The sequence below is a fragment of the Pseudochaenichthys georgianus genome, chromosome 20, assembly GCF_902827115.2.
Source record: "Pseudochaenichthys georgianus chromosome 20, fPseGeo1.2, whole genome shotgun sequence".
In the NCBI taxonomy this organism is placed as follows: domain Eukaryota; kingdom Metazoa; phylum Chordata; class Actinopteri; order Perciformes; family Channichthyidae; genus Pseudochaenichthys; species Pseudochaenichthys georgianus.
In genome coordinates this window covers 19972152-19988691 of record NC_047522.1, presented here as the reverse complement: position 1 = coordinate 19988691, position 16540 = coordinate 19972152, and the positions used below count along the sequence as shown (strand labels likewise).

Below are 16540 nucleotides of genomic sequence, written 5' to 3'. Positions count from 1 at the left end.
GAGCTGCGGCGGTGATCATTAGAGCTGCGTGCGGCGGAGGTTGAAAGCAGATGGCCAGCATTGTTTTCAGAAAGACAAGTGAGTATAAAGCTTTCACATGTACACCCCTGTTACGTTCCCTTGTAGAGCTAGGGATACCAAGGGAAGTAGCGACACACCAGACAGCCGGACGAGAGAAAAAGGAGAGGAAACGGAAGGCTGAAGGAGTTTAAGTGAGGTTTTTAATCCGTCAATACGTAAGGCGGCTCACCAGCCACATTACAACACAATGGTACCATAAACAACACAACTAGGCTGGGTTGTACACAGAGACAGGCTGCACACATGCAGCCAGACGAGAAGGAGAGAAAGAAGGGGCCTCACTGCCGTCCTCTTCCGGTCCTATATGGAATCCTTGATTGCAAAGTAGGAGCACCTGGGAAGAGGCTGCACCTGGGAAGAGGCTGCACCTGGGGACAAATCAGAGGGAGAGAGAGGGAAAACACACACACACACCCACACACACTACGGCACGTAACACTTCCCCCCATAAAACCAAACCAGTGTTTGGCCACAGTTACCAACAACACTCCAACGGTTGGACAGATCGTGAAGTCTCACCCGCGGGACAGTACATCGGCCACAACATTATCTGCTCCTTTCTTGTAGTTGATGACGATGTTGAAGTCTTGTGCCAACAGGGCCCAGCGCATCAACCGCTGGTTGTGGTTGAACATCTGGGACAAAAATACGAGTGGGTTGTGGTCGGTGTACACCACCACTGGCGTTGAACTGGACCCAACATACACTTGAAAATGCTGCAGGGCAAGGAGCATGGCCAGAGTTTCCTTCTCAATGGTGGAATAATTCAGCTGATGTCGCTTGAACTTGGTCGAGAAGTAGCACACAGGATGGCTCACACCCCCATCACCCTCCTGCAGCAGAACAGCACCAGCCCCAGAACCACTAGCATCCACCTCGAGTTGGAAGGGAAGGATGAAGTTAGGCGCACACAACACTGGAGCACTACAGAGGAGAGACTTGGCAGAGCTAAAGGAGCGGCAACACTCCTCAGTCCATAGAAATGGAACATTAGGGCTACACAGTTGAGTTAGCGGTGCCACAACTACCGAAAAGTTCTTGCAAAAACATCGGTAGTACCCAGCCATACCGAGGAACCGCCGGAGTTCACGTCGGGTGGCTGGAGCTGGGTAGGAAAGGATGGCTTCCACTTTAGCATCCACGGGCCTCACATGCCCATGACCCACCTGTTTGCCTAGATAGGTGACAGTGGCCTTGCCAAACTCACACTTTGCCAGATTCACTGTTAGCGAGGCTCCTGCGAGTCGCTGGAACACACATGCGAGAATAGCCATATGGTCAGTCCAGTTATCGGAAAAAACCACCACATCATCAAGATACACATTACAGTTGGGCACATCCCCCAACACTAATTGCATTAACCGCTGAAATGTGGCTGGGGCATTCCTCATGCCAAAAGCCATCACAGTGTATTGCATAAAGTGGTCCGGCGTTACGAATGCAGAGATGTCTGAGGCCCTAGAAGTGAGAGGGACCTGCCAATATCCTTTAAGGAGATCCAACTTCGTGATAAACACACTAGGACCAATACTATCGATGCAATCGTCCATACGGGGTAAAGGAAAAGAGTCTGGAACAGTTAGGGCGTTCACCTTGCGAAAATCGGTGCAGAAACGCGGTGTTCCGTCAGATTTAGGAGCAAGCAAACATGGACTGCTCCAGGGGCTGCAGCTAGGCTTGGCTAAGCCATTTTCCAGCAGATAACACACTTCCTTTTTCATGTTCTCCCTCTTCTCTATGTGGCAACGATACGCATGCTGCTTAACTGGATGAGCATTTCCAACATCAATGTCATGCTTTAACACATTAGTGCTCGATGGCACATCACCAAATAGGGTCGGGTGAGCATGAACCAAACCGACTACGTCGCCTCGCTGGCTTTCTGGAAGATACGCCAGGTTAGACTCTAAGCTCAGCATAAACTCAGAGTTCGATAACCTACCACACTGCTGACCACCAGAGGGCACTATCAAGTCATCCTCAACCACCGACATTGCACAGGCCAGGGAAGTGGCCACGCTGGGAACAGCAGTCACCACAGTACCTTGCTGGTCTCCCTGGGAAGCTTCCCTGGCATGATAGGACTTAAGCATGTTAACATGGCACAACCTTGTTTTTCTCCTACGCTCAGGTGTGTCAATGATATAGTTGGTGTCAGACTCTTGCCTTACAACCACATACGGACCTGAGAAACGCGCGTTGAGAGCAGATCCGGGTGTAGGCAGCAACACCAACACCTGCTCACCAGGCTGAAACTGCCGCTTAACTGCTCTCCTATCGTACCTGCCCTTCATGTTTTCCTGCGAAGAGGCAAGAGCTTCCCTTGCTAGCTTCGTCGCCTGTCGTAAATGCTCACGACACTGGGACACAAACTTCTTCACATCAGTTTTCGGAAGGGACTCAGACACCAATTTATCCTTCAGCATCTTTAATGGGCCACGCACATTGTGCCCAAACACTAGTTCAGCTGGGCTAAACCCAGTAGACTCCTGCTTTGCGTCACGAATAGCAAATAACACGAAGGGAACACCCTCATCCCAGTCCCTGCCTGTGTCATGGCAGTATTTACCAAGCATCGATTTCAATGTCTGATGCCAACGCTCAAGTGCCCCTTGTGACTCTGGGTGGTAGGCACTAGACACTGAATGGGAAACACCCAATGACTGCAAGGTTTGTCTAAAAACCTTGGAAAGGAAATTAGTTCCCTGATCAGTCTGCACAACCTTCGGCAACCCAAAGGTGGTAAAAAACTTGGTCAGTGCTTTAATGATGGCGGGTGCAGTGATTTTACGCAAAGGGATGGCCTCAGGGAAACGTGTCGATACACACATCACAGTCAACAGAAACTGGTTACCTGCCTTGGTCTTCGGCAACGGACCGACACAGTCAGCAATGATATGGTCAAAAGGCTCACCAATAGCCGGAACAGGACACAGCGGCGCTGGAGGAACTACTTGATTTGGTTTACCCACCACCTGGCATGTGCTACAAGTTCTACAGAAACACACTACGTCATCTTTCAATCCTGGCCAAAAAAAATGTTGAAGGATCCGGTCATAAGTCTTAGTCACACCTAAGTGGCCAGACCACAGGTGCTCATGGGCTAACACCAGAACCTGCTGCCGACAACTCACAGGAACCACTACTTGATAAACGCTGTTCCAATCACCACCTGAACCAACATCTGCATCACTTGATTGGTCAGCCCACCGGCGCATCAGCACCCCGTCATCCACACAAAACAATTGTTTCTTATTGCCTTCGTTAGGGTTCTCAGCAGCGTTAAAACACTTGATCAAGGTAGGATCATCCCTTTGTGCCGTGATGAGCGCCTCACGGGTCAAAGGCATAGCCACCTCTGGAGCAATAGCGACAGGTTCTATTTCACCATCACACACCGTTGGAGGGCCCTCCACTAATCCATCAACAGAGGTCAACCTGTCGTTAGATAGGGCAGAGACAAGCCAAGAATCAGACAAATCCACATCCTGAGCCTGCTTACGGGCCTGAGCTCTGGTCAAAACACTAACTGCAAATACCTCCGGATGAGTCAGAGCTAGGTTATCATCTACAGCACCAGGAACTGGAATGTCAACAACCTCTGGAGTAGGGTACACTTTACCTCCAGCTATATCGTTTCCCATTATAAAATCCACACCGTCGATTGGAAATCTGGGGAGTACGGCAACCGTGAAGAAACCAGTAGCCAGTTTGGACTGGACATGGACATTGTGGAGCGGTGCAGGCACAAAACCCATTTCAATACCTCTTACCACGGCACTTACATCACAGGCGGACTCATTACTCAAGGGCAGTGCACTCGCAAGAATGAACGACTGTGAGCCGCCACTGTCTCGTAACATAGTAACCTGTCGCTGATCCTCCACCTTCCCTGACAGAGAGACAAAAGCAGTAGAGATGAATGGCTTAAAACACTCATCAGGGCCCATTTTAACAGTGACCTGCCTACTAGGACACACTGTTTTAATCAAGCCCACCCCTTTTGGGTGCTTGCCACCTGCTGCTCGCTCTCGCTTCCAAGCTGCACAATCTGCTATCATGTGACCTGGGTCAAGACAAAAATAGCACGCTCTGTCTATCCTGGGACCTAACAATGGAACACTGGCACAGGGAACATAACTATCAGGAGCTCTCCGATAAGTGTCCCGCTGAGGAGGGTCCCGCTGAGGAGGATCCCGCTGAAAAAAAACGCTCCTGTGTATCAGCGCAAACTCGTCTGCCAGAGTGGCAGCCTGCTGAAGAGTAGTCACTTTCTGCTCATTCAGGTAGACTACCGTACGCTCCGGTACACAGTTTTTGAACTCCTCCAACAGCATCAGCTCACATACGGAAGCGATGTCATCCGCTTTACACGCTCTACACCACCTGTCAAAGAGGACTTTCTTCTCCCTCGCGAAGTCCACGTATGTTTGGCCAGCAGCTTTCTTTATGCCGCGAAAACGCTGCCTGTAGGCCTCAGGCACAAGCTCATATGCCCTGAGAATAGCACCTTTCACCTTGTCATACTCCAAACTATCCTCGACAGAAAGAGAAGAGCAAGCCGCTTGAGCCTTGCCGACTAGCTTGCACTGTAATAGAATAGCCCACACGTCTTCTGGCCAGTGCAGGGCCGCAGCAATGCGCTCAAAGGCACCAAAATAGACTTCCACCTCTGATTCCCGAAACACAGGGACCAAATTAATATGCCTGCTCACATCAAAGGAGGCAGCAGGACCAGAAGGTGTAACTGCAGAATCACCCACCACAGCTGCTTGGAGCTCTAGCTGAATGAGCAGAAAGTGACTACTCTTCAGCAGGCTGCCACTCTGGCAGACGAGTTTGCGCTGATACACAGGAGCGTTTTTTCTTTATAATTTTAAAGAATTGTTTATTTGTCATACAGCTTTGACACATCAACACATGCGTGCAGTCGGAGGAGTGCTGCGTCGACAATGTCGACGACATATTTCCGCGTCGACGCGTCGCTACACACACGTGGGTCACCCACAGCAACAAGCAGTTCTAGCTGTGGTGGCTACCATTAGCAGCTAGCATTTGCTCTCCGATTTTAAATAAAATGGAATTATGGATTATAAATTCAATCATTTGTTTATACATAGACGTTAAAAACCTATGGATTAACCGATTCAGCCGCGTTTTTTCTCATTTTAATGCCATTGAACACGTCTTTTGATCAGATTGACAGCTACGGTGGTGAGACGATCTCCCTAGAAGCTAGACGAGAGTTTCTCTTCACCAAGATGAAAACATCTAATCCATCTAATTTACCGACGAACATTTCTGCTAAAGACCGGGCAAAGCAGTACCCCGATGTCTGGGGGGGAAACTATTCTGCACCCCGTGCAACTGTGTTGGAGCATAAGAGAACATCGACGGTGACGACCCACTTTGATTCATTCAAACATTCGAAAAATGCTTTCTGCTGCTGCGGACAAGAAAGCCAAACAGCTCACGTTCACCGAGGCATCGACCTCCAAAACCCTTTCGAGGGCTACACGAAACGAAGTGAGTAGCCTACAAGATTGAAGCTGGTCAGATAATAACGAACGAGTAAATGAAAACAGAATGAGGCGGAGAAGTGTGTGTGTGTGTGTGTGAGTGAGAGAGAGAGTGTGATTAAAATAGCCCAATTGCTTTTACAATAAATAAACATTGGATGTGTTTAATTGAATAGTAAAGGGGTTTAACGTTAGTGGCAGGTTGTGTGTGAGAGAGAATAAATAAGACAGCCCAATATCTATTTTTTCCGCATATTTCGCAACTTTCCGCATATTTTGCAACTTCCCGCAATTTCACCGCATAAAATCACATAAAACCCCGCATGTTTGATCGCATAATCAAGGATTTTAGCCCGCGTTTTTCTGGAGGGTCTAAGAAGCTCTGTAAAGGTACGTGTTGTGATGACTGTATTTGCTTCCCCTGTCGCGAGTCCGGATCACTCAGCGGTGAAACTATATACCTACATAATCTGTGGAGTCTCAGCTTTAATCGGATATTTTGTATGTGCAGCTACGATAAGTAATAAGGGTACTTTTATCTTGAGTTCTGTGCCAATGTCCGTTAGCATTTTTCGCTCAGGGGTCATTTAGATGCTTCTTATGAGACTTGTGTTTTGTTTTGGTAAAAACGGTTTGTATCGTCAGTTAGCTGAGATTATTTCCGTTAATCTGGTATAACACATTAATAGTTTGTTAAATATTAAGATCCCCTGAGACACAGTATCGTGAACAAATGTTTTTTGACATTACGTTTTTTTTACATTACGTTTTTTATGAATTGAACAACAGAAAAATAATCGTTAGATTAGTCGACTAATCGATCAAATAATCGCCCAATTAATCGTTTAAAAAATAATCGTTTCCCCCCAGCACTAGAGACGACACATCAACACAAAACACAAATACACATGCACAATGAAATGTATTCTCTGCTTTTCACCCATCTGTGCTGTCCTTCGTCCAAGGCAGCCAGCAGCAGTGGGTGTCTGCAGGGGCCGCTCCCTGTCCAATCTTGGGTCAGGGACGAACAGGAGAGCAATCTATTCTTCTGAATGTTTTAATATTGGGGTTCTGTTTTGGTCCTTACAGATTGCTGCTGAGTTCACGCGTCTTGTGGCTGCTGACCTCCCCAAGTCCTTCCTTTCTGGACTCGACCGGCATTTGCCAAGACTGTTCGAGTTGTACAAAGCACGAGAGAGACGCGACACAAATATTCAGTCTGCTGGAGTCTCTGAATTCTGAAGTAAGTGAAGAAGTTGCTGTTAGATTGCTGCTAGACCGCCCCGTTAATACAGTGATGTCTTTACATGCCGGAGACCAAACTCTTTTATTTTTTATCTCGGTGAACATTTTAGTTTTTGAAAGACTAAGCTAATAAATATGGATTGAAGCAGAATATTTCGTTTGATAAAAACATGTTGTCTATGATGAAAATTATTACATCTATCTTTTTTACAATAAATGTTGACTTTTGGACTTTACAATGCCATAAAAACACATCCAAGCAACACATTAATGTAACGGATCACATGTAATGTAATATAGTCAGATCTATCGTGCTCTAGGTGGGCAGTGATATATAAGCCTATTCATTTAGCATTCACACAGTCGGTGAAATGTTGCCAGCTGTCCTTTCTGCATTTGTCCGTTTAAACTGTGTTGCTTTTAGCCGGTTTATGATTTTAACTTCTTGGTTCTTACGATCCGTGAGCACCATGCTGTGATTGGTCAGTAGGCGGCGCTTTTGTAGGAGTTGATCTGATATCATGAACATAACCTGCTCCGGAGCAGGTTAGGCGTTCAGCATAAGTTACCGCGTTGATCTATCCCAGTAAGAAGTGAACCACCTTCGTAGAACAGAAAACCCAGGGTTAAACCTGAAGTGACCTCGCTAACCTCAAATCCTGCTTTGTAGTACAGGCCCCTGGTCTGTCTAATTTATTTTCTTGATGCCTGTTTTGATGTTTTTGCAGAACTCCAACCAGAACAGAAGGTCTGCAGCACTTCCTGGACTGCCATATTTCATGAAGGAGTATCCCTCCAACTTCATCAAGTTCTGCGAGGTACGTTTCAAACTTAATAAGAGATGAGTTCCTTAGTGTTAATGTAGCACCCATCTTGACAGGCCATGTTCTTGCAGATGAATTTCATCTGTTGCCATCAGGGCGTAGATATGCTCTACATGCTCTTAAGACTAATCGCTTTTGAGAATCATTCATCCCCTCTGCACTCAAACTTATAAATTCTTGGTAGGTTTTTTAACTTGACTATTTATTTATTTAGTTATTGTGATGCTATGAAACTACTTATCGTGTAAATTGGAATGATCCACATCTCTGCCCCCGGGTGTATCTATCTGTGTGTTTTTCTTCCTGTATGTTCCTCCCTGTACATGACATAAACTGCTCAAAACCAATTGCCCCTCGCGGGATTAATAAAGTTGTTGATTGATTGATTAGTTATTCAATGTTTTCTGATATAATTCAGGCCACTGACTCAGAGGAGGCGGCAGCTGTAAACGGAGTGGATGTTGGCATACTGATCGTCACTGAAGAACGGGAGCCGGCAGCCCTACCAAGGAATATTGCGGATGTTGCTGCTATCCTGGAGGGGCGCTTTGTTTTGCGCAAGCTGCGAGATTTACCAACCGGCTTTGCTGTGCTGATGGGCATACTTTACAGCCTCAACATTGATTATCCTAAGGGACTGAAAGATACCTTTGAGGTCATTCAGAAGGTAATCATGGACATTGGGGGAGGCACCTGCTCTGCTCGGGCTCATGGACTGCGAAACAAATTGCTTCAGGGCACAATATAGAGATGTGGTTCCCTTCCCTGTCTGGGTTCCACCTTAAGGTTCTTTAATGTGGTTATTTGATGTGCTGCACAACTCCAAGGCAGCCAGCAAGACTTGTTCTGTTCCAGCTAAACTGCATTACAAATGTTTAACAATTTCCTTTTAAACAGGGTGCTGGATTTTCCCTCTGTTGTTAATTTTGGAATCATATGTTAGCTTGTTATTTTATGAAACGATAATATATCTGTCAAGTATAGAGTGCCACAGTGACGCATCCTAAAACCCGGAAGTAAGCTGCACATGGGTTCCTCCGACAAAAAGCAATGCAATTTCTCTATAGGATTTTGGAAAATAGCTCGAAATAAGGTCTGTGGTTGACACACGTTTAAGAGACAGATCACATTTTGTTCAGCCGGATAATCTCCACATGTCTACCCTACTTTTATAATTTTCTAATTATAAATATAATCGATATGATTGATAGAGTTTACTTCCGAGTTTTAGGACGCGTCACTGTGGCACTCTATACAGATAAGGTTAAAGGCACAACTGTTTATTGTTTATCCACGTAAATATTAACCAATACAATATCTGTTTGCTGAACTGTAGCATGTTTTTAAGTTTGGCTTGTTTGCAGTTGGATAGATGTTTCAAAGAAAGGCGTTGCCTTTAAACATATATTACTCGAGGCATAGTTTGTTGTTCTATTAATAATGTGCTGCTGATGTTCCGCCTTGAGCTACTGCACTTTCAACAAAGTTACTACATTATGAATAAATGTATGTTTTTGATTGTTAATTGTTTCAGAAATTCACTTCACCAGTTTCAAAATGTTGGATTTGGTAGCCAGAGCAATTGTTAATTCAAAAAAGTTGTCTGAATTTAAGATTGCTAGACCAGACAACTTTCTATCTTCACTGAACATAAAGTCAAGTTTAAACAACTTTAATAACTTTGTTGGTACTGCTAAAACGAATAAGTTGATGAGACTTAGGGTAGTTAGTTCATTCAGTGTTTTATTGACTACACAGTCTATCAATTGAACTAATTATTCTAAGTTTAACACACTTAAAGGGGAAAGGAAACACCAATTACAGTTATAATATTCCGGTAGTTTATTCATTTTACAATGGATATTGATCGTAATATTTATTGTATATGATATTACTCGCCAAAAGAAAATTAATTATCCGCCGGCCGGGTGGGGAATTCCGGGACCAGGCCTCTGCCATTAGGAGAGTCCCAAATGGTGACGTCACTGGCTGTGTTTTCGCTCCACCTGAAGTCAACACAACGTAGCAGATATGGCAGCGATGGAGGAATTTTGCAATGAGATCGACGTTTTGAACGATGAATTTGACTATTCGTCGGGAGATGACATTGATGTGGAAGCATCTACAGTTACCAGGCATCCCATGGCCTATGCTTATGAACCGATTCGGTCGAATAGAGTGGCATACGATCCGGAATAAAAAAATTAAAAAAACACAATGCTAACAGTGAGCCTCTGAATTAGCCCCGAGCGAAAATGCTAACCTATTACTGCACCGAAAATCACTCCTAGCTCCCTTATTACTTATCCTAGCCGCACATCCAACACATAGTTTATGATCGCAAGGAGACACAGAATCTAACGGTGCCCACCTCAACACTGAAAGATACAAACTCGCGACGTTATCCACAAAAACGTACATCAAAACAAGTGGCGCTAGGTACTAACATACGCCAGGCTAACGGCTTACCTTCCTCATTGTCTGGTCTTCAATGGCATTACAACGATAAAAACGATGATGTAGTTAATCCATAGGTTAATATCCAATGGGGCTGTGTCCCCTTTGAAATGTTCTGATAATCTATAAGCAATAAAACTGCAATTCCGTTATCTGCTGTCCGCTCTGTGCTCCGTGCGCTCTGGGTCCTGCAATACCATCCATCAATAGCAATACTAGCCTTTTTAGGGCTGTTTTCGACAGATGAGCGTGTGTATGCCAGTTTAATTAGTTGAGCTATAGAACACCCCCAATTCTCTATTGTGCGTCATAATAATAGCTACCATTTAGTTTGGACGCGATTGCGTTAATTAATAAGGTCACACTGTGTCAGTAAATACATGTGTGAGCTAGTAATCTGGTAGTGCTGCAATATTTACCTCTCTCTCGGCAGCTGAAGCAACTCGTTTGGTGGCTCGAACTTCACGTTTGTTGACACTGTCATTGTCTTGCGCGGCCGACGTGCTGGGACGGTCGGTGTTCCCGACTGCATACGTTGAGAAATCGAATATTGTGGGAACAGATCCTGGCTTCAAATCCAATGTTTTGTATTGAACCAGGCATCCAGACTGGACTTTGAGCAGCTTCTCATCCTTTAGTGGCAGCCTATGGAAATGTACTTCTTCCTTCTTTGTATAACATCCATTTGTGCAGCCTGGAGCAATACAATAAACTCCTGACGACGACCGTTTTCTTGTAATGTAAACTACTGGTGCATTGCACGCCATGTTGTTTGTTATTGAGCTTTGGCCCAGGAAGCCGTACCCAGTCAGTGACGTCACTGGAAAAGTCCCGGAGCAATGGAAGCGCCCATGGTCATTAGGCACGTATTTCAAAAAGTAAATTCGCGTATCTCGATCGTTTACATTGGAAATAGACTAGATAAATACATTTCCTAATGGTAATATTGTCGCATGGAAAGCAGTTTGAAAAGTGTTTCCATTTCCCTTTAAGGGTGAGTTGAGAGAATTTGAGAAAAGTTGTTGATGCAACAAAAATGCAGGCACCCGGCTCTGATGAGTATAAACCATGAGTTGACTTGAACAGTGTGGTGCAAATAAACACCTTTACCTCCCCGTTGACATGTTGTGTCTCCTTTTTGTTGTGGCTTTTTGAGCCAGGTCGCAACAATCAGTAAAGTGGAACTTCTGTGTGAACTATTCATATCTTAAACTGCACTGTAACTTGTTATTCATGCACTTTTTACTCATGTATTTTTTCTTTTAATGTTTATTTTATTATCTTTTACTGTTTTTAAATGCCTTTGTCTGAATGTCTTTCATTTTTGTAAAGCACCTTGAATTGCCTTGTGTTGAAAGGTGCTATATAAATAAACTTGCCTTGCCTTGGTTACTCCATGTTTACTAGCTATAACATTAACGTTACATCACTCTTTTTCACTTCTTACTCAGTCAGCCAGAGTGCAGATATCACCATTAGATTCACAAACCTGAAACATCAACCATTTCTTCACTGCTGGTGATGACATTGTTGTCAGCTGCTGATGCTGCTGCTGCTGCTGCTGCTGCTGCAGCAGCTTGTGGCGCCTGCTTCGATGAAAATAACTTTCTAATATCCATAACTTTATAGGCTATTACTATTAGCTTAAAACTCGTCAGGCACTAGGAAGGATAACTTCTTCTTCAGGACAGGGAAGGCTACGCAGTACGCAGGCTAATGTCCCGCAGCGGCTGCCTCTCTGGTGGACTCCAGTCCTGCACATTACTCCCGAGACATTTAAAAAATAATTAAAAAAAAAAAAAATGTTTTAAGTGAAACATCCGGGGCTTGAGCCCAGGTAGCCACCCCCCGCCACTGATCACAACGTTCACGCTCTGTGGTCACGAAGTACTCCACTAGCCCCCCCCCTGTCGACTTTCCTGAAGTACTCCCCTGTTGATAGAAATCAACACGTAATGAATTAAGACCCCACGGTTTGATGATTGATAGGTGCTCTCTTTCATTTTGACACACAGAATTTTTTTACAATAAACATGTTAAATGGATATATCCACCTTCTTTCATTTATCTTTCCATTCCCACAACAATATACATAAAGAAATGACATATTTTGGACATAGTTGGAATGGTGATTAATCATGATTAATGAAATCATTAATTAAGCTGTGATCAATCTGATTAAACATTTTAATCGTTTGACAGCCCTAGTATTTATACATCACTCCTCTGTGAATTAATATTGCTGGATATCTTTGAAATGTTCCAAACTCCAAAACATAAATTGATGTTGAAGTGGATTTAATACTGATTTAAATTAAAATGACCTCCACTATAAACCTTACAATGGTGTCTATTGTGCTCCTACTTTCTGCCAAAAGCAGCTCAATAAATGACAACTTGTATTTATCTTGCAAAGAAGTTTCATTTAATTTCAAACCTTTATTTATACAGATAAAATCCCATTGAGATCATTGATCTCTTTTCCAAGGGAGACCTGCTCAAGTAGTTCCACATGAAACATAAAAACTAGGGCTGTCAAACGATTAACATTTGTAATCAGATTAATCACAGCTTAAAAATTAATTAATCATGATTAATCACCATTCGAACTATGTCCAAAATATGCCATTTCTTTATGTATATTGTTGTGGGAATGGAAAGATACATGAAAGAAGGCGGGTATATCCATTTAACATACAATATGTATGTATGTTTATTATAACAAATCCATCAATACAGCATGGAATTGTGGACAAAATCGTATCCAACGATAACAAAATATTCTAAGTCTTGGGTCTGAGAGTCTAAATCTCATCAAATGGTGGTCCGTGGCTCAAATGCAGAACAAATAATGGACCTTGATATGAAAAGGGTTGAAAACCACTGCTCTAAACAATAGGATGGTGTTGTTAAGAACATTCTTTCTTTAACACACTTACTGGCCAACTTAGCAAATAGCCATCTCTCTTATTTGAATTAAACCTCTTTTTTTTCTTCTTTTATATCAAACCAAAAGAACATGGCCAACACAACATGGCCTACACAATTACATGTGGCCCTCTTCTCTATTCATCCTTTAGCCAGTTGCTGAGGCAAACCAACTTGTTCACATTTTCTGAGAGTAAAGCTGACCGCTTCTTTTGCACAATGTGACCTGCAACTGAGAAGAGTCTTTCACATGGAACTGTGGATGCAGGAGTGGCTAGATATTTGCGAGCCAGTGGGGCCAGCTTGTCATGGGCTCCTGCATGAGATGACCACCACTGCAAGGGACAGTCCTCCATACTAGTGGTGGGCTCTGCTCTGTACCTGTGTATGGCTCTGTCAGGCTGTACCTCTTCCTCCGATTCTGAATCTGAGCCCATCTGTAGAAGAATGTTCATTTTCTTCTTGGGTGGCCCATCTTCAGTGTGTGCAGATCTTCTGGTTGGTGAACGCAGCATGCCTCCAAGTGTGGTCCACACCGCTCCTCTGTCTGTCTTGGGCAGGCTCTTTAAATCTTTAAAACGTGGATCCAGTGCCGTCACAATCTTGAGCCATGCATTGTTGGTGTGTTCTTGGCGGGAGGCTAGATCTTCCTTGAATTTTGCCTTAAATCTCACCACATATGCAGGGTCCTCATCAGAGACTTCCATTACACGACGCAAGTGACAGAGGGCAGGTAGTACCACAGAGCAGGAGACGTAGGCCTCCCCACCCAGAATCTCAGTTAAATACCTGCAGTGGAACACACACACACACACACACACACACACACACACACACACACACACACACACACACACACACACACACACACACACACACACACACACACACACACACACACACACACACACACACACACACACACACACACACACACACACACACACACACACACACACACACACACACACACACACACACACACACACACACACAGTGTGCGAACTATACCACGGTCTCCGGGGGAGCCGGGATTTTTATTTATTTTTGCGGGGTTGGGTAAATGCTGATCCGTGCATTAAAGGTGGGGTAGGTAAGTTTCAGAAACCGGCTCGAGATACACTTTTTGTTATATTCCATGGAATGCTCTTAACATCCCGATAACAATGAATATCTTAAGTGCTTTGACAAAAAATCCATAAAAACAATTCATCTGTGGAAGCCGTAATACTGTAAAAAGTACAACCAATCCGTTTAGCCGGCCCTGTCTGTCAGCCTTCCATCTCATGCACGCACAAATGTATCTCGTGCCCTCATTGGGCGTGCAATGCAGCAGTACTTCAATGACTCGCCAGCAACAGGCAGCCACTTTCACCATGGCAGAGTTAGGTTCAACATCGTCTACTGGTGATAAAATAAATAATGTAACGGAGCAAATTAGGAACAAAAACAAAGTGGAAACTAGGAGAATTCAAACCAGAGTCAATATCGGAGTTGCTTTTCAACGATGGCGACTACTGATGGAACACATGGGGGTTATTCCCTATCTTTATTCAAGAGCGTGGTATTTAAATTTGAGAGCATACTTTATGTATTTATTTCCCTCAAACCCTGTCCTCGCACTCAAATAGTGCCTGCTTGCACTTAGATTTGCTCTGCTTCTGCTCAAACTGTACGCTTGCACTCAGATATATTGCTGCTTACAGATTTGTTCTGCTCTCAGATTTATTCTGTTCGCGCTCGAAACTTTTGTGCAACAATCCTGTCAAAATCCCTCAACCAATAGTAGGCCAGGTGTCCTTGCGGGTGCGTTCGCTTTAATTATTACAGCGTCCCGTAAGGGCGGTTACTCTTTGGTTTGTCTTTGGTGCGATGACAGGGTTTGAGTGAAGGAAATCAATAAAGTATCATGCTCTCAAATTTAAATACCACGCTCTTGAATAAAGATAGGGAATAACCCCCATACACACCGAGTTGAAATCTGACGCCGTGGTTGCTCTTTTTCTCTTGGACAGGTAATTATCTGTTTTGTATGGTTTACAAATTACAATTCCCCTGAACTATATAGCCAACCTAAGTCATGTACGCGTTCATGTGTGTTGGAGGAGAGGAGGTGCTCTGCAGTCTGAAGGAAGGGGCGGATTCTTTTTGGCTGTGTACTTTCAAATTTTAGTGCACTCGAGCCGGTTTCTGAAACTTACCTACCCCACCTTTAATAGCAACAGCACAGACATAGGCCTATTATAAAGAGAAAATCTGTTGCACACGGGGTGGTGCCACAGGTCTACATTTACATGAAACGTCCCGATGGATCATGTTCATGTCAACAGATTTCCCGAGCATGTATGGGCTACGCAAACTTCAATCAACTTGATAATAAATAATCCACGGACCACCAATGTAACGTTTGACTGTTTAATTAAATACATTTAAAATGACTCAAAAACAGGCTACTTTGTTTCACATGGGCTGTAGCCTACACAGAGCCGACAACACGCGATACGAGCAGCCAGCGGCACCAACCATGAACAATATTAATATTAATAATACAGCTATAGCACAACACAACCCTCTCACTGCCTGGAGAGACGCGACGCCACACACACAACGGCTCGTCTTCTTGTGTCTCTCAGCCCCCAAGTTAACGTTAGCTGTCAAGTTAGCACTAGCACTGACGTTAGCTCCCTCCTCTCTCGGTTCTGTTGTAGCAGCAGTCACAACGTACGATGGGCTACCACCAGCTACATTCGGTTGGTCTTCTTGATCAGGTTGTTTGGCCGTCTTTTTAAAGAAATTGCCCAAGGTAAGTTGTTTTTTCTTTTCGACATGTCAGCAGCAGCAACAATGCCTGGTAAACATGCAGAGCTAACTAAACGAGCTTGTGAGTGAGTGGGTAGTGGGTGGAGCTGCGGGCAGCGTGCACGGTGCAAGCAGGCGACACTTTTTTCATGAATCATAAACTCTAAAAGTGTATGTCACTTACTTTACACCTTTGGGAAGAAAAACATGCCCAAAATGGAATTTATTTGGTCATCATATCAGTATTTTAGAGAGCTCCCCCCAAATTTCACAAACCATGTTCCCAGGGGAGCTCATGTCACCACTAGGGGAGCTATAGCTCCCCCTGCTCCCCTCCAGTTCGCACCCTGCACACACACACACACACACACACACACACACACACACACACACACACACACACACACACACACACACACACACACACACACACACACACACACACACACACACACACACACACACACACACACACACACACACACACACACACACACACACACACACACACACACACACACACTGTTACATTTAATTGTAGATTAACGTTTAAAATTAATTTAATTTCAGCCTACAATGAATGGTCACATTATATGATGGAAGGCTTACCGGCAGGGCTCTAGAAGGGTCCCCAGTCTCTGGATTTTGTCCCATTCTGGTGGTGTCAGCATAACAAGTTTATGCTGC

General features: G+C 44.3%; 1 protein-coding gene across 1 annotated transcript; it reads right to left on the bottom strand.

The window, feature by feature from the left end:
• Positions 1 to 203: 203 nt before the first annotated feature.
• Positions 204 to 13761, bottom strand: LOC117465580 (uncharacterized). The gene is made up of 3 exons (XM_071206918.1): positions 13462 to 13761; positions 3855 to 4925; positions 204 to 956 (listed from the first exon to the last, which is right to left on the bottom strand). Exons 1-3 carry the CDS (start codon positions 13759 to 13761, stop codon positions 597 to 599), a joined length of 1731 nt encoding a protein of 576 aa, XP_071063019.1. The 3' UTR covers positions 204 to 596.
• Positions 13762 to 16540: the final 2779 nt, after the last annotated feature.

Coding starts and splice junctions, on each gene's coding strand:
- LOC117465580 (XM_071206918.1), bottom strand. CDS start 13,761: ATGGAAGTCTCTGATGAGGACCCTGCATATGTGGTGAGATTTAAGGCA. Junction 4,926..13,461: donor ATTCAGAATCGGAGGAAGAG/GTACAGCCTGAC, acceptor CCTGTGTATCAG/CGCAAACTCGTCTGCCAGAG. Junction 957..3,854: donor CCTGTGATGTAAGTGCCGTG/GTAAGAGGTATT, acceptor TTCCAACTCGAG/GTGGATGCTAGTGGTTCTGG.